Below are 25,919 nucleotides of genomic sequence, written 5' to 3' on the forward strand. Positions count from 1 at the left end.
ATGTGTGTGTGTGTGTGTGTGTGTAGTATATATATATATAGTGCAAAATTTAGAGATCACCCTTCATTTTCTTAATGTCCAACTAAAATAACAATTAAGTTATTATACTTTTTACAAAAAAAATCTAAACAATAAGAAACAATAAAGCAAGTAAACAGTATTTAAACGTGTTATGTTTAAAGGCTGAAGAAAACCAGCTCAATTCTTGTTTCAGATCTGAAAAAATCTGTAGGTTTTTCTCTCCATTCTTTTACGATGAAAAGAAAAATATGACATTATTATTATTATTATTATTAGTTGTTCCAGCCTCTATGCGTTTCCTGCATTAGCGGAAAAGATGATGATGATTAAGTAAACACAATGATGTCTCTGACACTGCTGCGGTCCAGTAATCTAAATAGCTTAATTTTACTGAATGTGTGTGTACTGTTTTAAACTCCCTAAACTTTAGGTAGAGTAACATTATATTCCTTATACATCAACAAATCAACGTCAGCACATTCACAGTTTTGTTGTAGCCAGTGAGCAAAGAGAAAACAGGAAAAGGCGGCATCCCTTATGATTTCCAAGCAGGAAGCAACTGAATTTTCAAACATACATGGTCCTTTAAAACATCATAATGGACTGATTTTTGCTCAGTGAGTTATCATGGCCATCTTTGAGTTCCAACATGTGGCACAAAATATTAAACCTTATTTTAGCAGCAGAGCAGCTTAGCTAGTCACGATGGAAAGATCTGTTTGCATGAAAACAAGGAGGACAGAAAGCAAGGCAGGGCCAGGGTCGGGTGAGAATGAGGATGAAGAAGATGTGGAACCGTGGCTTCTCTCAGGTCCTTCCTTGGCCATTATGCTGAGATATGAGGGTTGCTTTACGTAGTTTGAGAACAAATATATGTGTTCTGGATGATAAGTTCAAGTTTCAAACTTTGGGCACCCCTGGTCATGTTACATGTATTGCCAATATTCCAAATAAAAAGATGTTAACAATTTCTACAGAGCACATTAACCTAGACCTTTAATACAGTAGTTTTCAACCTTTGGGACAGGGTGGGGTGGGGTGGGGGCTAAATATAATACAGGTATCCCTGTCCTGACAAGCCTTAGCAAATACAGTTTTTACCCAAAAGACTGGCCAATATCCCCAATGTTAATGCCTTCATTTGGAAGAACTGTTAAGACAAGTGAGAATGATCAACGATTATTAAGTGCCTTTACCTCAACACACCCCCAAATACAGTTGAAGTTTGTGCTAAAGGACCTACTCTTCTTTGTTCCAGCGGGTAACAAATTTTTCTGGTTCTGGGCACAGGATTTAAGTAGACGCATCGAGGTTGGGGGGTGGGGCATGTCCAAAAAGGTTGAAAACCCCTGCTTTAATGTAAAATCACTTCTCATTTGGTGAATTAATTTTTTTTTTACAAATTTGTACATATTCAATATAAACAAAACTGTGCAATATAGTGTGCTAAACAAGTCTGCTCCCTGTAGAGTATGTGTAATACAAACGTGTAATTTGTCCAGGGGTGTCTAAGCATGTGTGCATAACTACAGATTTGAATGACATTTTATGTGTGTTGTGTATTTAACTCACCCAGGTCCATGTGACGTGTGCGGGGGTTACACTGTTTATGACCCTTGCAGCCGCGCAGCTCCATGAGCTGAACGTGGAGTTGGTTCAGAACATGTCGGTCCAGAGTGTTCACTGCATTCATCAGCTACAAACACACACACACACACACACAGATGAAGCTGGAGAACTCACTGAAAGTTTCAAATTGATTTTCAAATTAATTACATTTTTTTAATATCATAATTAATTTGGATGTGAGCCAAGCCATTCTGAGTGGTTTCATATTGATTGTTCTAAAGTTTTAGAGAAAGGTCCTGAAGTGTCCACAGCAGTGATGAGAGCAACCAAACCCCTAAAGAGTTACCTCACACAAGAAAAAAATAATATGCAACTTGATAGAGCTGATTTTACAGATGAACCAGAGCATTGTGAGACAAAATGTGACCCTTTTCTCACCGTCAGCAGCATTATACATCTGCATTGCCTTGTTTTATATAAAAATATTCTGAGTAGCATGTTAATCAGTGAGTTATGCAGGAATAAATCTGTTCCAGCATCTTGTGCTGGTTGATTTGCCTGTGGAATACTCACCTGATATGGATCTGTATTGATGTCAAAGTACTCCAGGAAGCCTGTAGCAAACTCACAGAATAGGAAGTTGTGAGTCTCATTAAGGGTCCTCATGCACCAGTAGGTGTTGTTGTTGGCACTGGTGCATGCACAGAATGGTCCCACTGGAATAACAAAGCATGGACATGAATGTAGGGAAGGCCAAAGTCATCTAACAAACACTTTTACCACAATAAAACCCGTTGGAGGGAGTGAGTGAGGGAGGGAGGCAGGCAGGCATACATGTCCAGAAGGGGGCGGTCTGCCAGTGCTGGTTATCGTGTGTGAAGCAGGTAAGTCCAGGCATGCTGCAGGTGTCGTTGTTACGGAGACGCTTCAGCAGCTTCCTCAGCTTTTTCTTTCGCTTTTGCTCCATCAGCAGCCAAGCCTTTTTATCCTTCTCCAGCCCTTTCCTACAGAGAGGACGTTAAAATAACATTTGATTATTGTCATATTATCACCTCTAAGTTAAACAAAGGGCTTGACGACTTGTTTTTTCTTTCTCTTGTGCTAGTTTATCTAGTTTCTATTTAAATGAACGTATTATTAGTATTTAACCAATTATATTCATCTTGAAGTACAGTACACATCTGATGTACTCTGAAGGGTACCTGTAAAAATGTTTTGTTCAGACAGCAATCATATAACACATTATAACCAAGAGTAATATTTGTAGTGGGCCAAATACAAAACAACTTACCAAAAAAACAAGGTAGGGAAACTTAATAAAAAATATAAAAAATCATGCCAGTTGTTAGAAAATGACTAAACTGTGAAATATTTTGAAACTTAAGGAAGTTGCTTTATTCTTCCATATATCTGGCCTTTAATGTTCACTTATGTACAGAGACATATCAGCTGAGCTAGTCTTTCTCACCTGAATGGATGGATGCTGCCTGATTTATATTTTCTCAGCTTACTCTTGAATTTGGATTTATACCTGAAACACAGAGCACATATATTTGTAATTATGTAATGAATAACCGATTCCAATTTCCTCTAGGAAGTCTTTACATTAAATGTTGGAATACTGCAGTGAAGGTCTGATGGCATAAACTAACATTCGGAACAAACAAATGAATAAACAACTCACAAAGTCTCCTGTTGCTCTGATAAAAAGCAAAATAAGGACCTCATCAATAACCAGGATTGACAGTAGTCTTACATGTATTTGTTGCAGTCGCACTCCTCAGGCCGCACCTTCTTCAGGTGACCCCTGACCTCTCTCAGGTTCTTAATCTTTGTCTGCAGTGTCTCGATCTAGACGTAAATGATACAGTCCATCTGTAAAAATGTGTACTGAGCATATTAAGCATATTAGCTTTGTGCTTGTCCTACCTCATGATCAATGTGGAGTTTATGGTCCTTCCATGCCTGCAGAGACTTATACAGTCCAACATCACATTTAACAGTGTCATTGGCCAAGATGGAACACCTAAAAGGAAAGCAGGGGGATGTAAGCTATGGAATTTGATACACATGTTATTTCTTTACATTAAATATGTGCTTAGTGGGTCATTAATATTTCAAGTTACTTTTAGACACCATTTGTGGTGTTTTGATTACATTAAACACTGCATACAAGAGACCATCACAGTTGTGAAAATGAATGGAAACTATGCTTTTGGCCCCAAAACAGCCCCAAAATACATCAACAAATCAACTTATTGACTTATTGAATACTTCTTTAGCACATTCAAAATATACAACTCCAATTACAAAAAGTGACCGTGTAAAAATTCTAAACGAATTCATATTTTTTCATGAAATGTTAAAGCGTCTCACTTCCTACATATATGTATTCCTGATATGTGTTCTACTGTATTGTGAAAAAAATATGGGTCTATTTCATTTCATTTTTAATTTTAATGTCTGTAGCTGCAATGCAGGAACACCTCCTTGAGGGGGCGCCACGTTCACAACTATGGACACGTTTGAGTAGCTATCAACGTCTGTTTTTGGACTGTGGGAGGAAACCGGTGCGCCCAGAGGAAACCCACTCGGACACTGGGAGAACACATCAAACTTCTCACAGACAGTCACCCTGAGCGGGACCGCAGGACCCTGAAGCTGTGTGATATGGGTTTACGTGATTTGCAAATCATTGTATTCCGTCTCTATTTACACTTCACAGTGTCCTAATGTCTTTGGGCACAATCCAGGAACACAATCTGGATGAGCTGCCAGTCCATCACAGGGCATCACACACTCACACACATGGATACTTTGTATAGCCAATCCAAGTGTTTTTTGGACTGTGGGTGGACACAGAAGCACCCGATAGAAACCCACACAGGGAAAACACACCACACTCCACACAAACTGACACCCGAGGCGAGGTTTTAACCCACAACATCAGAACACTGGAGCTGTGTGATGAAACACTACCTGCAGCACCATGTCACCCATTATTAATTTACTTCATTATCTGAAGAATGGTATACAACTGTGACCATTTTGTGAAAAAAAAACTTGTACAGAGATTTACTAAATGCATTAGAGACCCCCACACCTCCTCCCTCACCTGTGTGTGACTTTGATAGATGATGGCACCAGCAGGCTGTTGGTGGTTAAAGGCTCAGTGGTGGTTGGCCCCATCCCGCTGAAGCTGACCTCCTCCTGCTGACCATCGCTCAGTCTGCTGCTGTTAACCGACTGGTATCCTCGGTCCAGGTCCACTGCATAGAGATCTCCACCCATCTCCATTGAGACAGCACGAGCGTACCGGTTCCTGGAATAGCTCTTCAGTGCCTTAAGCTCTGTGAGACATAGAGCAGACAGTGAGTGATACTACACTTCCTCCGCTAGAGGGCAGTAGAGATGTAGAAAAATTGTCTGTTTGTCAGGAGAACATCTACAGTGGAACCTTTTCAGAACTAAAGGTTCAAATGTTGGTCGTCACTTTACGTTCTTATTCTCATAACTACACAGTGTACTCATTAATTACACAATAAAGTATAATACAGAAAAATGTATGATCGTTACTGGACAAAAATCCTAATAACGTAATAAATTTTTTATTACTGTGTTCATTAGGCACTAATATGTTTGTATGTGGGGCGTACCTTTTATAGTAGGTATGTATCAACTATATATTAATTTATTCATTCATTCATTGTCTGTAAGCACTTATCTAGTTCAGTGTCGCTGTGAGTCCGGAGCCTCCCCGTAATAATTGGGCATAAGGCCTGGAGGGTGCGGCATTCCTACACAGTGCAACACACACTCACACATTCACTCACACCTACAGACACTTTTGAGACACCAATCTCAAAGGGAGGAAACCCACACAGACACAGGGAGAACACACCAAACTCCTCACAGACAGTCACCCGGAGCAGAACTTGAACCCACAACCTCCAGGAGCTGTGTGACTGTGACACTACCGTGCTGCCACCAACTATATAGTACATATTTATTTATGTGTATATGTTACACATATTTATAATAAATAATACATTTTGGAGACTAAAAAGCCTTTGGGAAACACACCTAAAATAGTCATTCTTAAAGTTATATCTTCCTTAAAATTGTTCAGCGTTCACTAACATTAATTGCTATCAGGAAATGCCCCTGGAATGTACCTAGTATGATTTGTACGTTTCTACCGCCGCCTAAATGAAGTACATGGAAATCTACACCACAAGGAGGCCTGCTTTAAGTGCCTTAGTCTTTTAAATGGCTTCTGAATACTCTCAGACAACTAGTATGAACAGTATGTTTATGTTTTTTACATACTTTTCTTGGACAGCATTTTCTTCTTCTTCAGGGCACTCAGCCTGTAGCTGCTGAAGTCATCACAATTGCAGTTGTCAGGTTCATCGTTAGCATTGGTGCCAGTACTGTGTTGGTAAAGCTGGGTCTTGATGCTGGAAACAGGCTGCTTCCTCGCTGCAGAGAGACTGGCCATCCCTTTACATTTATACAACCTCAGCTTCCCTGTGGAGTCCTCCACACACTGCCACTTCTATACAGAGCGAGAGAGAGAGAGAGAGAGAGAGAGAGAGAGAGAGAAAGCTGTGAACACTTGGGACATTTAAACAGAGATTACTTAGCTTGCTTATACAAGTATAAGCATAAGTAGACCTCTCACTCCCTCTGCTATTTTTAGTAAGACCCCACAAACAGAAAATACAAAAGGAAGAACACCTGCATATACACACAAACAGGAAGTCACACACACACACACACACACTGAACTCTGATGTGTGCACAATACTGTCTAAATACATACTGCTGGTATTTTTACTCATTTATGTTTATTTTCTTGTTGTCAAAAATGTGCCATGTTTATCTCACACCACTGACACACACACACACACAGGTGAAAACACACGTCTGCACAGTGTGAGAATATGTGTGTGTGTTCCTATGAGCGTGTGTGTTTTGTGCCGATTAATTGGTGAGAATTACCTCCCTGCTCCCTGCCTGCACTTTTTTGTCATCTGTAATTACCATGCGATGCCAAATACTTCTCGTTAAAAGCCTTGTTAATGAAGAGCTCCAGTTGCACTCTCTTCATCTATCGGGCGCTGTCAGGTCGTTAGGAGCCAGACGATGCTATAAAAACACAACTGCAGCAACGGCTCCACACCAGACAACTCAAAGACAGGAGGGCTCTGAAAATCGGGGCCGTCAGACAGTGCCAGAATCAGAACGTTCCAGTATGGTGAAACAGCTTCAGCTACACAATTAAGGGTGCAATCTGATGTTTCTAAACAGGTCTGAAATAATTATGCTATGACAAGTTGCTCAAAAATGATCCTCGTGAGGCGAAATCACAGGTTTAAGCATCAAATTAATGCAACACAAAGGGGTGGTGAAAATAAAGTAATATGAATATTTAATTTCAAATATAACATGAGCATTTCTTTCAAACAATATATTTATCTCTTGGAAAGAATAATTTCTTACTTTATATTTACTCATTTATAGTGAACAGAGTTCTAAAAATATAATCATACTCTCTGTACATCCCTGCACCTTCACATATAAAAATTCTCATTAAACATTCATTATCTGGTCGCAGTGGGTCCAGAGCCTACCTGGAATCATTGGGCGCAAGGCAGGAATACACCCTGGAAGGGGCGCCAGTCCATCACAGGGCAACACACAAACAATTTTGAGTCGCCAATCCACCTACCAACGTGTGTTTGTTGGATTGTGGGAGGAAACCGGAGCACCCGGAGGAAACCCACATGGACACAGGGAGAACACACCAACTCCTCACAGACAGTCACCCGGAGTGGGAATCAAACCCACAACCTCCAGGTCTCTGGAGCTGTGTGACTGCGACGCTACCTGCTGCACCACCGTGCTGCCCTTCTCATTAAACAGCCCAATTACTTGATGTTATTCTGAAATATTGGCTGCCATTGTGTTGTTTAAAGTTTCTCAAAAAGTTAACTCATGGAAAACGTTTTTTGTCCTGTCCAACCACTTCAATATTCAACAGTTATGCATTTTGTTTGTTTGTTACGGAGACTCACACCCTGAGCCAATCATATTCCAGAGCTGTAATTGCTCAGTTTACATGATTTATTTCAAATATTCCACATATTAGCTTAAGGTCTTGAAAAGGATTTTTGTTCATAAAAATGCTAATATTCTGCCAAGGTGAAGTAAACTAAACGTGTGTAAAAAAAAAATGAATGTGCGGATCTAATGGAAATTTCTTGGTCTGCTGCCTCCTACAAGGAGAGAGAAAACTAATTAGGATGCAGAGGATAATTTTTCATTTAGGATAATTATCTCTATATACAGCGACCTTCAGTGTAAGGAAGCCAAAAGGAATTATTATGTTGATTTTTATTATTCATTCAAAACGGTGTATATTTTCAGTGTTACAGTTCCAGTTAAGCCCACAAATAGTGTTCATATAAATACTGAAATACAAATAGAAGTGATATACTGCAATACTCCACCACTCTAAATCATCTTTATTCATTATATGTTAAGAATAAAGAAGTAGAGATTGCTTTCAGAGTCCAAGTATTTACATAAATTATAGGGCTCTAAAAATACATTATTAAAGCACATTAGTTTTATTTGATCATAAACCTTATCAGTATAGATTCTTCTATTTTCAGTAATTCATTAACATCGCATTTTTATAATATGAACACAGGATGAGCACTGTCTAGAGAACTCTGAAGAAGAACGGTTCTCAGAAGAACGGGCCTTTGTTGATCATGAATCAGGAATGAAGAAATGCATTAAAAGCCTAACCATGTTCTTAATGAATTAAGAATGAAGGACTGCATTAAATGCTAATTTACCCTCAATTACATGTGATTATTATTTAAAACATACTTTACCAGAAACTGAGGACTGGCTAATACATTTTTCAGCACACTCCCCACCACACACACACAACACACACACCTTCAATGACACATCCTACTGAAACAATATGTAGGAAATACTTTATGAATGTTATGACATGTCCGTTTTAGATATACTCTCTCTGGCCAAAAGTTTGTGGATGCCATCTCATCCATGATTTCATCAGAAACAGAGGTCAGGTAGAGATGTACTATAATTAATTTAGTGTCACAAACTTCCACTCCAACTTATCTTTTTGTTTGGAGCTCCTCCCCTCCAGAGACCAGTTCCACAGCCCAGTGCTTAAAAGCTTTATAACCCTTCTAGCCAACACTTGGCATCAAGCCTGTTGACCTTAGACCCATATGCAGCTGCTCTAAAGTATCCCATTACATTTCATGCTTTTATAAGGAGATTATACAAGCTGAAGTAGATGAGTTCAATATTTATGAAGATTGTATACAACACAACACAATATATTGTATCTATATTTTGAAATGACTTGTAAAAAGATCCTTTAATCCATCTAATGCTGCTTTAAATTTCACACAAGTGCACAACCATGTCAACATTGTAATGAAAGTGATGGATAACTATTTGGATAAATATTAATTGGTTGTGGCTTTATATAAAATCTCTTAAAACTGAATCTGATAAGCTTGATGTGTTTGTTCGCTTTATTCTTTTGTAATACTCCTAGAATCCAGGCCGGTAGATACGGAAGTGAAAACGATGACCACAAGTCTAGACATTCATCCTGCTGTATACTTATTAATATAAATTACCTTTCACGGATAATACAAGATGCAAAGCAGCTGATAGAAATGGAAAATGATTTTCTATAAGCTGAAATCTGCATAAGAAAGAAAGGCACGTGTTTGATCAGAGGAGACAGACGGGCAGAGATGAGGCCAGTCAGACAAGGATAGAAAGATAAGAGGAAGAGAGGATGAGGAGGAGGGAGGATGAGGAAGAGCGAGTGATTTATTACTTGGGAGATGGAACTCTCTGGAGGATGAGAGTGGTCAGCGCACTGACAGAGCGAGGGAGAAAAAGCTGAAGTCTCAGGTGCGTTTGATCTGACAGCTTAGAGCTGTCTACCACTGGGCCTTCATTAGCCATCAGTGAGTGTGTGTTTATGTGTGTGTGTGTGTGTGTGTGTGTGTGTGTGTGTGTTTGAAAGAGAGAGAAAGAGAGGGAGAGAGAGGGAAGAAAAAAGAAAGAAATTTCTCTGCAGGACATCCTATGAGTGCCATGTCTCTGCTGCCCCTATTACAGTTTATAAATATAGACTGCATGTGTGTGTGTGTGTGTGTTTTATTGTGTAGATATACGCTACTGTGTTATGAAGCAAAGGTGGCACAGGAGAGGGTGCTGAATGATGTTAGAAAAAAGTGCACAATGCAAAATGTAGGCATAATTTAACAAATGTGACAAATGCGGAAATATGCTATGGGCTTGTTTACACCTGACATTAACATGTGGTTTTACAGATAAGAGCACATTTGGTTGTTTTACTTGCATGAAAAGCAAGGTGTGAGACACATTGTGATCAGATTATAGGGGTGGGCGATATGCCCCTAAAATAATATCACAATATTTCAGGGTACTTTGGAGATAACGATATTCTTGGCGATATGAAAAAACACTGAAAAAAACTTTCATAATAAATTTCATAATAATCTACCACACAACCAAAGTGCAGAATATATTGTGTGTGCATATAAACAGCAAAGGTAAACAATTATACAAAAAGTAACCTTAAAACTTACAGGAAATTACAAAACAAACACAGAATAGTTGCTGTGCTGAGTCATTACGTAAACAAGTCAGAATATCATGAATATCACAATACTGATGTTTTATATCGTTTTAAATATTATGGCGATATTATTGCGAACGATACGATATGGCACAGCTCTACTGGATACAAAACAAATGCTAATGCCAGGTGTAAACAAACCCAGTATGTTCTAACATTTTCAGGTAGCCTTTATAATGAGTGACTCCAGCTTCTTTAAGGTGCACCTTAAAGAAGGCACATGACCTTAAAATTTGCTTTTACACTGAACACAGTTTGCTCTGGGCTCACTGCTCCTGCTAGGTTTTCAGACTGGAATGGTACAGCCCCTCATGTTCTGAAAGAGAGAAACTAGCCTCCCATTCTGGTGATCAGTCACACCTACTGCTGTTCTGTTGGCAGCTTAAATATGATGTCCATGATTGTAACAAGAAGATTAGAAGATGTTTCCTCACCATTTGCTAGCTCATTTGTTAGTCTGTTTGCACACTGGAAACCTGACTAATGTGTTTACAAATCCCCAGTGTCAGTGAACAAGTAAAATAAAAACAACAACAAAAAACAAAGTGGCTCGTTCAGACATGCTAGGCTTCCTCTCTCTCTGGTCACAACAGAGAAATGACAAAAAGCCCTCCAAACACTGAAAATCATGAAAAGAGATGAGGATAATGCTTTATTCTTGCCCCATAGGTGGGTAATATTGAGTTGAGGTTAAGGTTGTCAGCCACATAGTCATTGTTCTATTGTTCTCCTCAAACACAGCATTCCACCTTAAAAGACACGTCGCTTCTGAATGTAAACAAACCAGAGAGAACTGCAGTTCCCCACAATCGTAGGCATTCCCTGTAAGACACTTTGCCAAATGCCAAGCTCTGGCTATATGGTTATAAATTCCTCTGCACTGTTCTGTGGAACACCATCCAATAACTTTAGAATGGGCACTTGACCTCATTAATGTTCTGAATACTATCAAACCTTCACAAAAATATTCAATCATCTCATATAAAGCCTTCCCAGAATAGTAGAAGCTGTTACCACAGCTAAGGGGAAAAATACTACTTATAAATATCTCTAATTCCACATGCGTCCAAACATTTTTGGCCATATAGTATATTTTGGTATTCTACAGCTCAGTCGTATTGTCTTTAACAACAGAAAGGGTGGACAGCATTGTTTGTATTTATTTATTTATTTATGCGTTGTTGCTTTTTTTTGCCTTGTTTTTCTTGCAATATACAATTTGCTACCTGTGACTTCCTATGACATGATGCTACAAAGCAAGGGTGCTAGGATATGCTTCTTCCATTTCCACATCTATTTAAAGTATCACCAACACAGTTTGAAATTTGAAAGTCCAACACACTTGTAGGAAAGCACTAACTCTGGCACCTGTGATGTCAACTGGCACATGATCCATGGAGGTCCGTGAGAGATCCCAATTAAAGTAAGAACCTCTTAAGAAAATGCGTGTGTGCATGTAGGTGTGGTGTGTGCACCTGTCCGATCTGCTCGCAGGGTGTTTGGTATTCTGCACGCTGGCACAGGTCTTTGACTCGCTGATACTTGGGAAGGTAATTTTCCTCTTGAGCCACCTCCTTTCCATCATGCACCACTTTGTGAAGTAGTTTCCTGCCGAGCAAGGTGAACAGAAATAATTCCCTTTTACTGACCACTGACCTCCTTAGCTGTGCACCATCCGGTAGCTGGTATCCATGCATATATTAGGACTGCATTTAATATAGTCTGTTGCTCTGTTTGATACAGTGTGTTGATTTATGTGGGTTATATATGTGAAGTTTTACTATATCATTTCAGTGTGTAGCAATCTTAGCTTTCAATTAGTAATACCCAGGGTTTAACTCATTATTTACCTTGTAATTCTTGTGGCAGAAAGAAATTCAAGTAACTGGCACTAACAGATTTTCTACTAAACACTAGTGGATAATGTTTTTCTTGCATTAAGCACTTTCTAGCTCATAATTAAAGAACTCATGACATTTAAACTGCAGAGATTATATATATATATATATATATATTTGGTATATACCAGGCTACATACATAAAAATTCTCTAACACATTCATTAACACTGCATAAGGTACATATAATGCTATAGCTGGATATTTATAAAAAGCTTCCACAAATAATCAAAAGATTACCTGTTTTAAAAAACTTACCTGTTTTAAAGAATGTATTTCCAAGGTTCTTGATTATAAAACCCTCAAACTAAAGTGATGAATATGTGCTTCCTTTATAACAATGTTATGAAACATGATTCCACATGTTTGTAAAGTTAATAACACAAACACTTTCATATAGTGTATATACATTTACACATACAAGGTCTATGAATGATTCTCATACCCTCAAACTAAAATTATCATTTTTTTTAAATGTATAATACACTGATGAAGGTAAATTCACAACAATTCACACAAATGTCCAAGCTTTCAGCTGTTTGCAATAAACCAATTAAAAAAGATTAAATTACTCAACACAACTAATATTATAAACAAAACACATGAAGAACAGTGGGCTACTAGCCATTGTGCAGTTGGGGGATAGATGCTTCAAGGCCATTTGAACCGTGAAAACTGAAGTAATAGAAAGGATAGTTACTTCCCACACTCACACAATTTCTCCTGCCCATCCTGGGGATAGAGCTTCTGATGTCATGCTAGCTTCTATAACATTAAAAAGGTGGTGCTGAGTGTAATTTACACTCACAGTAGTGTAGTTCTAATTGGGGGTTCTGGTCAGGCTACAGACGCTGGCTCACTGTTCAGTAACCTGATAATAACACTTCGGCCAATAAAACATATCACTAACACACACAGAAACACATCAGTAAAGTGCAACAACATATTATTACTTAGTAATCCAACAAGAAGGCGGCATTTATATTGTGTCATGTCTCTCTCAGCTCCCTCCACCGAGTAAAGCCAGTCCAATATTAACTCATGTATGGTCTCTTGCTCTCAATTTCTTTTTTTCCTCCTTGCTCCCTCTGACAACTCGTTCTCATCACAGCCTCTGCTATAATGTCCTAGAATCTTCTCAGAGTGAGCCCTTGATTTATGTGCCATAAAGCATTACACGGTTCTCGCAAAAGTTCTCTGCCCCTGATTCTGAAGTTGCACAGTCTAGATTTTTAGATAAGCAGCCTCCGAGAGCAGTCAGAAAGGTGCTTTTCTCTCTATTAAAGGTCAGAGGAGCATCACGATCATTTTAAAGCTATCATTTTAAGGTACAAATACTACACAGTGTCCCTTGAAGGCCACAGCTCTGCCCACTATGTATGCTTTATGAACATGAGTTTGTGTTATAAACACGAAAATGTGGAATATTTTTTCATAACAGTGTTATAAAGAAACAACCTTCCATCCCTTTATTGCGAGGGTATTAAAATCATTCATTTATGTGATATACAGGCACTTTCACAGACACACACTGTTTGCTTACTCACCCTCTCTCCACTAGGAAGGAGTCCCTCCACACTTTCCCCTTCTTGTTGAACTGGAACCTGAGATTAGGAGAGAGGCGAGAAAATCGATCAGCTCGCTCACCCGCCGATCACGCCGAGCGCCTGTTCCACTCACTCCCGAATGAGAGGCCCCCTTCATCCAGAGCGCTCAAAATGATGACATAATGCAACAGGTTTGGCCGCAGATTGAAAAAGAATGAGAGAGTGAGAGAAAAAGGGAGAACAACACCTCGGGGTCAAATGGGTTCAGATGAACAGAAATTGAAACAGCGCCTTGTGGTGGGTTTTTTTCCCCCTTCTACTCTTGAACGCTGCAGATGAAAAAGAAGAATGATGGAAAGAAAGAGAGGAAGAGAAATAAACAGTATCCGTGGCAGCTTTTGACCTTCGCCAGAGTTATGAGCTATCGATCCATATTCCATCATTTTTCTCTCTCTTATGTTTGCAGCAGGGATGGAGGGATGAAGAGACAAGGAGGAAGAGAATGAGAGACAGCTAAAGCTGAGCAGTCCTCACTCTGGTGTATTTACCATGTATATCATCCTCGATGTATACAGAGCTCCTTAGATTTTGAAACCAGAATTGGAATGAATTTGAATTAGTAATTATACATAGTTTTTCACAATGGTCTAAATGCCTCTGCCCATTATTGACTGTCCACAATAAATGTGAATTGATGACTGGAGGCCCTTCTTTAAGAACATTTTCTGAACACCAGCCCCTAAACTATGCTCTATCATCATTCCTCAAGTTTTGTACCTGTTCATCATTTTGTCCGTGTCCATCAATTTGAGGATGGACTTGCCGTCCATGTCTGCAGGAACATCTAGGCCGGCGATGTCCAGGATGGTCGGAGCCAGGTCAATGTTCAACACAATATGGGGGTTGCTATGGAAACAGAGGGAATTTGGGCAGTACACACTGTAGTTAGATAAGAGCACTGTGGGAAAGATGAGAATAGAGTGTGATTCTGAGGCAATGAAAACAACGACAGTTGCCTTAATATAAAAAATTACTTGGACTTGACTTGTCTTTCTTGTCATTTGTTTAGAATAGAGAGAAGTTTGTAGCACCTTTAAAGCCAGTCACAAACCAGATGGAATGACTATTCTGGATGTTTTTTCAGCCCCTATCTAGGCCACTTATCAACTCTTGGTGGTGATTTTGTTTGAGCCCAATACAATAAACTCTTTATTGCCTTTTTCACACATAAGCTCCAGACAATTTCTGAGGAAACCTCAGAGCATCAGATCCGGAGATGTACCGAAGTGTTTGTTCACACATGCAGCACACAGATCAGATGGTAATGGTGGTAAATGAAACATGTGATTTAGGCGTGGCGCAGCACCTGTGAAAGTCCAGAACATGCACTGACTCTGACTTTACCCAGACTCTTATCTAGGGTGCTACAAGGATAAAGTCAGTGTAATGTCCACAACAAATGGTGCAGGGAGTAGGTGGTTGTGTTCACACGTACAGCTCCTCCAGGGAAAGTCTGGAAACATTTCTGGATTACCATGCATGTGAGGAAGGGGCATATGTGAAATAATTCATACAGGAACCTTTTGGGGTGCCGTTTCAAGACACTTACTGATGAATGAATTCTTTGATATTGAAAGAGGCATGAATTTCAATTGTAATACTGCCTCGATTAAAATAACCACTGAGGTGTAATCCTGCTTCCTGTTGAGGCTCTGATTTTGAACAACACAATCACAAAGAGCAACCAAAAAAGGCATTTGTGTTGTTCAAAAATGGATATGCCTTCTTTAATTTTATCACCACCAAACATTCTGTGTAGTTCCATGACTCGTTTTTACATAAAAGCTGTTACTACTGATTGTCTGATGGCAGTTGCTATCAAATATTTATTTGGGATGCAGCTGTTTGACAGGTTCAGGTCAACAAACTTTTCTGGAGGTTGACTGTTAAACTTTTGAGCCTAATAAACCCTTGGTGAGATTTCTTCTCTATTGACCCTGTTTAAACTAAAGAAGTCAGAACTGACAACCCATTCATGTTGAGCATCTAATGGCAACTTGTATTCTTTTTCAAAGAAACACCTCCTTTTCACGCTTAGACTGCTTTGTGATGTTCAGGGTTGAGGTTAGTTCCATCTCATAAAGATTTAATTCACTCACTGAAAGTCACACAGCTTTCTGTGTATTGCAAGTATTGAAAAAAGGAGTCGAACAAAAGGAGCTCTTTCTGTCGTGCTTTTGTACCCTATCTTTCTCTCTCTCTCTGGTCTCATGAGTTTCACATGAGAGCTTTGCTGCTGCTAATCAGCTTTCCGTCCAAGCTGAGTGCAGCTGGAGCACACAGCTACACAAGACTAAATAGTAATGCTATTAAACGCTGACCAGAGAGAGAGAGAGAGAGAGAGAGAGAGAGAAGGGGTATAAAACAAACAGTCAAATATTAAAGGAAAAAGATGGAGTCTGACAGCGTCTTCAACCTTTTTTTTTGTTTTTTAAATGTAATCATCACAATAAATCACATTATTAAACCTCATTAATTATAACCTAATCTACTACTGGTAAATAAAATAGCAGCAGCCTGAATTTGCTTGAATGTTTGGCTTGTTCCAGCTGTTTATAACCTGTTTGTCTATGTCATTAGTCAACATGATTTTACGAAATAGAAGTTTATGAACAGTTCCACCCTCCGCTCCAACACAGGGGGTCCTTACTGACACTTACATGCTTCCTCCCTCCACGTTCGGGCCTCGTATGTAGAAAGGGACTCGTATGTCAAACTCATAAGGCATAGATTTGCCCTTGACCAGTCCGAATTGACCAATGTGGTAGCCGTGGTCAGAAGTGTAGATAACATAGGTGTTGTCCAGTTCTCCAGTGTCCACCAACATGTTATAAATCTGCAGATAATAGGAGATATGGTGTAAATATAATATCAGAAACAAAATTCACAAGTGTAGGTTTTGTATATTCAAAAATAAAAAAGTGAAAAGTTGAAAATTGTAGCAGCAGAAATTTCACATCTGAAATTTAGTTTAAAATTTTAAACTGTTCTTAGTATTCCCAGGTGGGAATACACCCTGGAGGGGGCGCCAGTCCTTCACAGGGCAACACAGACACACACACATTCACACCTACGGACACTTTGGAGTCACCAATCCACCTACCAACGTGTGTTTTTGGACTGTGGGAGGAAACCGGAGCACCCGGAGGAAACCCACGCGGACACGGGGAGAACATACCAAATCCTCACAGACAGTCACCCAGAGCGGGAATCGAACCAACAACCTCCAGGTCCCTGGAGCTGTGTGACTGCGACACTACCTGCTGCGCCACCATGCCCCCCCCCCAAGTTTTTTTTAATAAACATTAAATTAACAAGCAATATTCAATGCTGTCTTTTAAAGGTTCTATAACAGCGATTAGAAACTTGGGTTGTATACCTAGGACCCATATACATAGATATCAATAAATGTACTTTGTCTAGGATGTGGTTTGTTGTCACGTAAGCATACGACTATAACAGCTACCTGCAGAAAATATCTGCAATCACTTCAAATAATTCGGATCACAATGTTATGTAAAAACTGGCCCTAACCGAACACATGTTAAACTTGTACAACTAGTTTTTACCTTCTCCACGCTGTCGTCCACAGACAGCAGTGTCTGCAGTCGTTTCCTCTGTAGCATGTTGGTGAACTCCATGTGGATGGGCTTCATAGGGCCAGTGTAGCGCATGATCCAGTGTTTATCTGGGTTTGGAGCGTAGTTATAGCTGGGAGTGCTGAACACAGGACAAAAGAAAGATGCAGCATTCCAGGACTGTTAAAGTCAACACAATCAGATATCAACACGTTGTCTGGCTGTACTTTGACATATTTCACACGTGTACCTTAATCACACGCATTCACAATCTCCTGTTAGTGTGGATTCATGTCTGTTTCTTCCCTTTAAATGATGCTCACAAAACCAAAGAACTCCACCGCTAAACATGAAATTAAATGATTAAGTCCTAAAATGGATGTCAATTGCTTTATATATTTAAAAAGATGAGATGTGTTCTGATGTTACACACACTTTCTCTGGAATTCAGCCACAGATGTCTATGGAGAACTATAAAGCACTGACAGAGGGGGGTTTTAGTTTTAGCATAAATGATAATGAATGCTTTTAACATTTCTTAACAATGAAAGGGAAGAAACACATGCATATTAATTAATCTCACATAGCAATTCAATTTTTCCCTACTAAATTTACTACAATCACACTCAGCAGCATGTGTGGGCTAGAGGGGTAGGAAGACCCTCAGCTTTGGGTATGTGGAGTGTTGGTGGAACTTTGGAACTGCATTCTGAGGAGTGACTAAACACAACCACGTTTGGGATGTGCTGGTGTGACGATTGTGATTAGTTGTGATCACTTTCCCAGAATAATAGAAGAATACAACTATCAGTTGATACCTATTGATTTAAGAAGAAACGCTGGAAGAGGAGGTGGCCATAGTCATTTCAGTCCGATCAGTGTTTATTTTTTTACTACATAATTTAAACACAGCAGCTATCCTTGTGTGAAAACTTCATGAAGACTGGACCAATCGAAACCCTCCAAACTGACTTGGAATCACATCTTTTTACAATGACATCTACTGAAAATTAAGAAGGATTTTTCTTCTCCTTTAAAGTTACTATTTTGGAGACAAATGTTTTTCTTTGGACAATGACAATACACATGTGACGGCATTAATAGTGATCACCAGCCTCTGACACCTGCAACACTGCCATAATTCACTGTATACACAAACAGTGTTAAACAGAAGAGCATAGATAGGGAACAGGTTGTAACTGGTGACAGGTTTGAGAGCCCTATTAAAATCAAACACTACAAATGTACAAAACCACAAATACACACACAGACATCCCTTCTGTTTGAAACAGCAATTAAAAACACTGTTTACATCCATCAACTGAGAGCTGCTCTACAAAGAAATCAATATAAGCATCACCACCCGGCGTATGTTTACTGTCTGGCTTTTGTTTTGTCCCGTTTGATGAAAAATCACCTTGAAATGCACCCAGGTGGCAGACTGTCACACATTCTAGTGCTCTTACTGCCAGCTCCACACAATCTCTAATCTCTTATAACACTGCTGTAAGCCTGAGATAAAATAATCTCTCTCTCTCTCTCTCTCTCTCTCTCTCTCTCTCTCTCTCTCTCTCTCTCTCTCTCTCTCCTCTCTCTCTCTCTCTCTCTCTCTCTCCTCTCTCTCTCGTATCAGAATCCTATGGCCACCTCAAAGTCTTCTCATTCAGGAGCATTTCGTATTTTATAGTTCTACAATTGCAGACAGTAGTTTAGCTGTGGCTCTGCTCACTTTGCCCCATTTCAGCCTGTTCTTCTATAATCAAGACCCCCATAAGACCATCACAGAGCAGGTTTGATTGTGTGAGGCACAGACGTGGTGGTGGTGTGTTAGCTTGTGTTGTGCTGGTTCGACTGGATCAGACACAGCAGTGCTGCTGGAGTTTTTAAAGCACTCAAATCCACAGTGTCACTGCTGGTTTTGTGAACAGTGTCAACTGACTCTAGACACTGCATTCTGTAGTTCTATAATTAAAGATTGTGCCTGATCCACAACCCAAATATAAAATCACCTGTTCTGTGGTGGTCCTGTGGGGTCCTGACCATTAAAGAACACAGTGAAAGGGGGCTAGTAACAGTAACTACAGTAACAGAATTCAGAACCTCAATGTGCACCTATATGGGAGAGATATATATTCATGTAAGATGTAAGCACACACACACACACACACACACACACATCGCAGGTACTGATCACACCCAGCACTCCAGCTCATCTTCAGCAAGAGTTCAGTGAAAGGTCGTTTTAACTTCATCTTTATCACCCCCTCAATCCTCCCTCTACTGGTCCACATAAAATAATCTCTTTAATCCTTTCAAACCTCCCACTCTCACTCACACTTTTTCTCGTTCTCATTCTCTCCTATTCTCCCTCTCTCATCTCTCATTCACTCTGTACCTCACCCACAGTCTTTCTTTCTTTTTTTGGTCTCTCTTAATTTATGTCACATCCTCTTTCACTTTTTTCCCCCTCTCTTTTTCTTATGTTCTCATTCTCGCCGTTTATCTTACTTTCTTAAATCACTCTTTTCTACCTCTCCTTCACCCTTTCCACAATCTTTCTTTTACACACTATCCTTCTGTTTTCTATTTGTCAAAAATGCTTTCTATTCCTTTCTAATCCTCTCTCTCTCTCTCTCTCTCATTTACTTTTTGACATTGTCTTTCTTTCTCTCCCCCCAACTGACACACAGGAGCTGGAGCAGCTAGAGAAAGCTTCGCTTTCTTGTAAAAACAGAATAAGGAAATCTGATTGGTGAGAAAGGCCTGGTCTCAGGGTATAACCCTTTCTTCCTCCTCTGTCGGAGTAAGGGATGTGAAAAGAGAAGCAGCAGACCCCCCACTGCAAGAGGAGTGAGGGATCAGAGCTGCTAAAGAACGGCGCTGAGAAAATGAGTGGACGCTGGCCGGCAAGCTGTTGGGTGCTGCTCTAATCCGAGAGCAAAAAGGGGTTAATCAAATACATGATTGTTGCAGTGTAGGGGGCAAAGCAAGCTCCCTACTTAACCCCCTAGGACCCCCATGGTGTATAAACCTTTCAACACCTTTTAAAATTCTTGTTCATTATTTCTAATTCAAAAAGTTTTGAAAGAATCAGAGAGTTTCATTTTAAACTGGGAATTACGCAGTTTAAATTGATATCATATTCATAATTGGAAATAGAAGTTTTATTATTGTTTGAATTTAATAACTGGCATCACTGCACAACAAAGATCAAACATGTTTTGCCACTGTTTAAATTAAAAAAACAAATGCTAATTCGAGAGCACACTCAGACGTGTTGATACAGAATGCAAATTTAATTAATGTCATTAATTTAACAAGTACGTAATTATGAGTTAATTACATAAACAACAATCTTTTTAGGGTTAATAATAATAATAATAATAATAACAGCAGTAGGCTTTTAAGGGTTAAACCCAGAGCTCTGAGGGGAATGTCACGCTAGCGGGAGGTCATTAGAGTAAGAAAAGGAGTGGACTTAAGAGAGAACGGTGGGGGTTTGGGGGATTTTTCACGGAGTATTACAACAAATGGCTGGACTGGGTTCTCTGCTAGCCGAGGAAGTACTTTAGGGGTACAGCTTTTCACGGTGGGCTGGCTACTATTATAGAATGAACTGATACATCAAGACTGGGGAAAAAATACAGGACACACAGTTCACTAGATTTTACAGCCTTTCCAGCTAGTTTTCTTCTTTAAAAACAAGATTACTAATGGATGTGTTGAATTTCTTTTCATATTTGAAAGCATTTCAAACTTTTGTCTCACAAAATACTGTTTAAACCAGCACGAGTGCAGAGAAAATATCTCAGTGGGCAGCATAATGACGCGTCTAAGAATTGGGACAGCCTACGTGTCGTAAAATACTCTTTAGTTCGACAGTTCAATAGGTTTTTGGGACACTCTCTTCGAAAAAGAAGTGAGTGAGTTTTAAAACTCTCTAAACGCAAAAAGGACAGACAAATAAAGTAAACTGAGAGACTCCTGCCTTAGTACACTTTCAAACATACACAGCATTGATCTGCGTATTTAAAAGGTTAATGGACGTTTAGCAGAGTGATTCAGTGAGGTCAATGTGGAGTTGCTCTTCTCTGTGACAAATTTAAGAGACCTATTAGTCCAGAAACGTGGACTAAAAAAAAACAACTACACACGCACACACAGTTCAGAGAGCTGTCCTTTGAAGAAGAAGCTTTAAAGCACTTTACCATCAATCAGAATAAAAGGTCCAACAAAGTATCACATGCTTTGGGACTCTCACTTATTAGTCTACTGCAAAGCAGAAAGATGTGTTCCCACATTCTGCTTTACTTATTTGGCCATACTCCGACAAACTGTCCATTTGTGTAGCCTGTGTTCTACAGAATATATCTAAGACTTTACCTAACAAAAGGGAACACCACACCCAGAAAATGGCAAAGAAGCTGTCAAAACATATTGTCTTTTCCAGACACACTGTCCACTTTATTGGAAACATCTCCCATTTCCAGGAGAGTGAACATTTTTGTGTTAAAGAATATGAATACATTTGTACACAATTCCCCAGTTTTTACACTAGTTAAGTCTCCTCCAATCACACAGAGCTATGAAGCTGGGAGTGAAAGCTATTACTTCTGTTTAAACGTCCACAAATGCAACATCATGTGACTACTCGACACATTTGGAAGAGAAGAGAACCATTCTACCAGTCTAGAGAGAGTGGTACACACTATGCTCCATTGGATTTGACCAAGGATGGCTGTGGCATCAACAGGGACTGAGCATCAATGTTGGAGCCTGGCACCTGCATTTTAAAGTTATATTACTTCTTACAAATGATACTCTGCTTTACACACCACAGCAAACCAGGAAGGAAAATGTGCACCGATTGTGGAGGACGAGGCCATATGGAAGCAGCTTGGTTAATGTTAGCTAGAGCTTCAGCATTGAGAACACTGAGGATTTAGTTCAACTACAGGTTACACAGGGACAGGTTGCCAAATCCAGCCATCAACAAATAATACAAGAGCAGTAACAACACGTGCAGATAGGATTTCAGCTCAAGAAATGAATGGGTGTTTGTTTGAATGTGTGTGGATCTGTCTGGGTCTTTGGGGGAAAAAGGAGTGAGGAGACATTTGACAGCAGCCAGGAAACAAAACAAAACAAAACAAATGTGTACGAGAGGAGAAACAGGTATGTTTTTCTGGAGCAGGAGAGCTGTTGAGAGCAGAGACAGAGAGCAATGGAGAGAGAAAGAGAGAGAGAGAGAGAGGGAGAGAGAGAGAGAGAGAGAGAGAGAGAGAGAGAGACACAGGAGAGTGGTAGTTGAAGGAGGAATGAGAGAGAGAGAGAGAGAGAGAGAGAGAGAGCACAGGAGAGGGGTAGTTGAAGGAGGATTGAGAGAGAGAGAGAGAGAGAGAGAGAGCACAGGAGAGGGGTAGTTGAAGGAGGAATGAGAGAAAGAGAGAGAGAGAGAGAGAGAGAGAGAGCGAGCGAGCACAGGAGAGAGGTAGTTGAAGGAGGAATGAGAGACAGAGAGAGAGTGAGAGAGAGCCACAGGAGAGGGGTAGATGAAGGAGGAATGAGAGAGAGAGAGAGAGAGAGAGAGAGAGAGAGAGAGAGAGAGAGAGAGAAAGAAAGAGAGAGAGAGAGAGCACAGGAGAGAGGTCATTGAAGGAGGAATGAGAGAGAGAGAGAGAGAGAGCACAGGAGAGAGGTCGTTGAAAGAGGAATGAGAGAGAGAGAGAGAGAGAGAGAGAGAGAGAGCACAGGAGAGATGTCGTTGAAGGAGGAATGAGAGAGAGAGAGTGAGTGAGAAAGAGAGTGAGTGAGAAAGAGAGAGGATAAGGGAGAGGTGGAATAAATGAGGAATGGAAATATATGGACAGTAATTGGATGAGTAAAGGAAAGATGTGAATGAAAGAGAGAGATGGAGACAGAGAGACATCATAGTGAGGGAGTAAATTATTTGGAGTGTGGAAAACTACACAGTGGACAGTAGAAAGTGTACATCTCCAACAGCTGTCTGATGTCATTACACACATTCCTATCAATTACCGTCGTATGTGTGTGCACTGTTCATGTCCATAAAAGCATCTTTATATGTGCCAACGTACAGCCTCCTCCAGTACCAACACTACAGAGAGCTCATAACATCCAGCAGAATTCCACAACGGCACGAAACAAAAACTCATTCATAACAGAGGCCTCAAAATGCCAGCGAATATTCCTCTTGCTTTCTCGCCACTTCTAGAACAGGGGATGTAAACTTACATATAATGGTGTTGAGCATTTTGTTGCAGTGGGAAAAAAAACTGAATAATAAATAAATAAATAAATAAATAAATAAATAAATAGTGTCTGTTGCATTGGAGTGGATCAGACAAAAATAGAAACGCCATGACAAGCAGCTCTGGCAGTGTAAGTGAGGTGTGTGTATAAGCCAGTAACTCACATGTGTTGCGATGCGTTGGGGAAGGCAGTGGTGTACTGTGGGGCTGCGTCCTCTGGCCCGTGAGGCGCCGCATGACTGATGACCATCAGCACTGGCCTGTGGGGGTAGACCTTTTTGGACATGCGGAAGTAATTGATGCTGTCATTTGTTATGAGGTCTGTCAGGTAATCCTGCAGAAGAGAAAAGACAGATATAGAAAAGATAGTTGTGCATACACACACAGATGATGGTGGAACACACCACAGTTAACCATTAATCCATGGATTACACTGAATCTATTTTCATATTGAATACACAGGCACATCAGTCAAAGTTTCCAACAAGCTGTGTTTAACTGCTCCCAGTAGGAACATGCCCACACCCAAATATCTGTTTTTTTTTCATGGCTTAGAACAGGAAATATTTGTTCAGATTTGACCCTTATTGGGAACTGGAAAAAACTCCACATTCCCAATGATGACACCTGCTATCGTACCACAGCAACAAAGACAGCAGTCAGTACATCACTGATAGATTATTGATTATATAAAAGCTTTATCTATAAGCAATTTATTCACTAGACTTCAAGTGACACCTTAAACATATGTAGTATTAATAAAATATGAATAAATAGCTTAATAAGTTGCTTTTACACCAGATTCTTGACTGTTAAGGGACAACAAGACAAGACATGTCCAATAATTCAGATTTAAGACCATTCCAGTTTCAATATATGTCCAAATGTTAGTTGACACCGCTTACAATAAGTACAACTGATCTAGTTTCCATGTGGTTACAAGATGTTGGTTTGGGCACACAGAGCATTTGGAGCAGTTGGAAATGAGCTTGTGGAGACCATACTCAGTGCCATGTGTGGGGTGAACCCCCCCCCCCCCCCAGCTTTGGGCTGTGGAGAACTGGAACTGTTCGGGATCCAAAGTACTAATCCAAATCAGCATCAGCACAATGTTCTTGTGGCTGGATGACATTAAACCTCACGGTGATATTTTCTCACGCATGCTAGAAGGGCTTCTTAAAGCTCAGCACGAAGCCACAAACACACACCTGCGAGTATTCAAATCCATGTTTCTCTCGGATGCCATTTCTGCAGATGGTGTAGTTGTAGAAGCGGGAGTTCTTCACCATGCCAACCCACTCCCTCCAGCCAGGAGGAACGTAGCTGCCATTATACTCATTCAGATACTTTCCAAAAAACGCTGCAAAACACACACACACAGTTAACCACTCTGACACACTGAAAAGTGAGCATGTCATGAGTTTTGTGCAGTGAAACTTTCTCTTTGGCCAAAAATCTCACACAGACCTTTTATTGATTATTAACATGGGGTAAAATTCAGTTTTATATTCTCACTGCCCAGTAAAAAGAAAAGAAAAATACTGCACGTAACGTCAATGGAAGATAACATACCGAGATATTTTTCCAAGAAATTCTGGACCATTTTGAAAAGAAATGTTATTAAGAAATATTTGGAAAAGCCTAGGGCTAACCGGTCATGCTCTTGTGGAAGGAACGCTCACATAAAGCAACACATGGTACGATTTGGTCATTTTTCTCCTAATCTCCACTTACAGTTGAAGGAGGGTGATTTCCTACCCTCATCCAAAACATACATAGTGTGGTTTCTGCAGTGCTGAGCCACAATTAGCAAATTATTGAAGCATCACAATGATTTTGAAGCTGTCATTTTATGGTTAAAAAAAACAAAACAAAACAAAACACTACCTTGTGTTCCTTTAAACCCCACTGCTCTGCCCATTATGTGGTGTTGCTTTCAGACTGGTCAGTGCTAGGCATCAAAATGACAAATTTCCCCTGTAGGAAATGGCTGGCTACATTAACCTTGTAGCTAAAGTGCAAAACTAAAGAAACAGGACATTAAATGAACCGTAGCTGGGTGAAGTATTGCTGAAAACAACAAACAAACAGTTTCTGCAGTGTGATTACACAGAGAATATATCTGTCTAAACAGGCTCCGGACATCACTGAACTCATCAAGTTCTAAAGTCCTCAGATACGGTGTCTCACGGCTTGGTTAATGAAACAACTGGGCTCTCCATTAACAAATCAGATTCA

General features: G+C 39.9%; 1 protein-coding gene across 7 annotated transcripts in view; it reads right to left on the reverse strand.

Moving 5' to 3' along the window:
* sulf2b (sulfatase 2b) overlaps positions 1-25,919 on the reverse strand; it is a 166,234-nt gene that overhangs the window by 5,078 nt on the left and 135,237 nt on the right. For all 7 annotated transcript variants that reach the window (XM_066670765.1, XM_066670764.1, XM_066670767.1 and 4 more), the window contains 15 exons: positions 24,890-25,041; positions 23,846-24,015; positions 17,401-17,551; positions 16,492-16,667; positions 14,549-14,677; positions 13,772-13,828; positions 11,803-11,935; positions 5,920-6,148; positions 4,706-4,940; positions 3,520-3,616; positions 3,347-3,441; positions 3,059-3,121; positions 2,425-2,594; positions 2,164-2,306; positions 1,594-1,717 (listed from right to left, as the gene is read on the reverse strand). In XM_066670765.1, the coding sequence (XP_066526862.1) occupies positions 1,594-1,717; positions 2,164-2,306; positions 2,425-2,594; positions 3,059-3,121; positions 3,347-3,441; positions 3,520-3,616; positions 4,706-4,940; positions 5,920-6,148; positions 11,803-11,935; positions 13,772-13,828; positions 14,549-14,677; positions 16,492-16,667; positions 17,401-17,551; positions 23,846-24,015; positions 24,890-25,041 (2,124 nt within the window). The remainder of the gene's footprint in view (positions 1-1,593; positions 1,718-2,163; positions 2,307-2,424; positions 2,595-3,058; positions 3,122-3,346; positions 3,442-3,519; positions 3,617-4,705; positions 4,941-5,919; positions 6,149-11,802; positions 11,936-13,771; positions 13,829-14,548; positions 14,678-16,491; positions 16,668-17,400; positions 17,552-23,845; positions 24,016-24,889; positions 25,042-25,919) is intronic.

The sequence above is a fragment of the Hoplias malabaricus genome, chromosome 5 (assembly GCF_029633855.1).
Source record: "Hoplias malabaricus isolate fHopMal1 chromosome 5, fHopMal1.hap1, whole genome shotgun sequence".
In the NCBI taxonomy this organism is placed as follows: domain Eukaryota; kingdom Metazoa; phylum Chordata; class Actinopteri; order Characiformes; family Erythrinidae; genus Hoplias; species Hoplias malabaricus.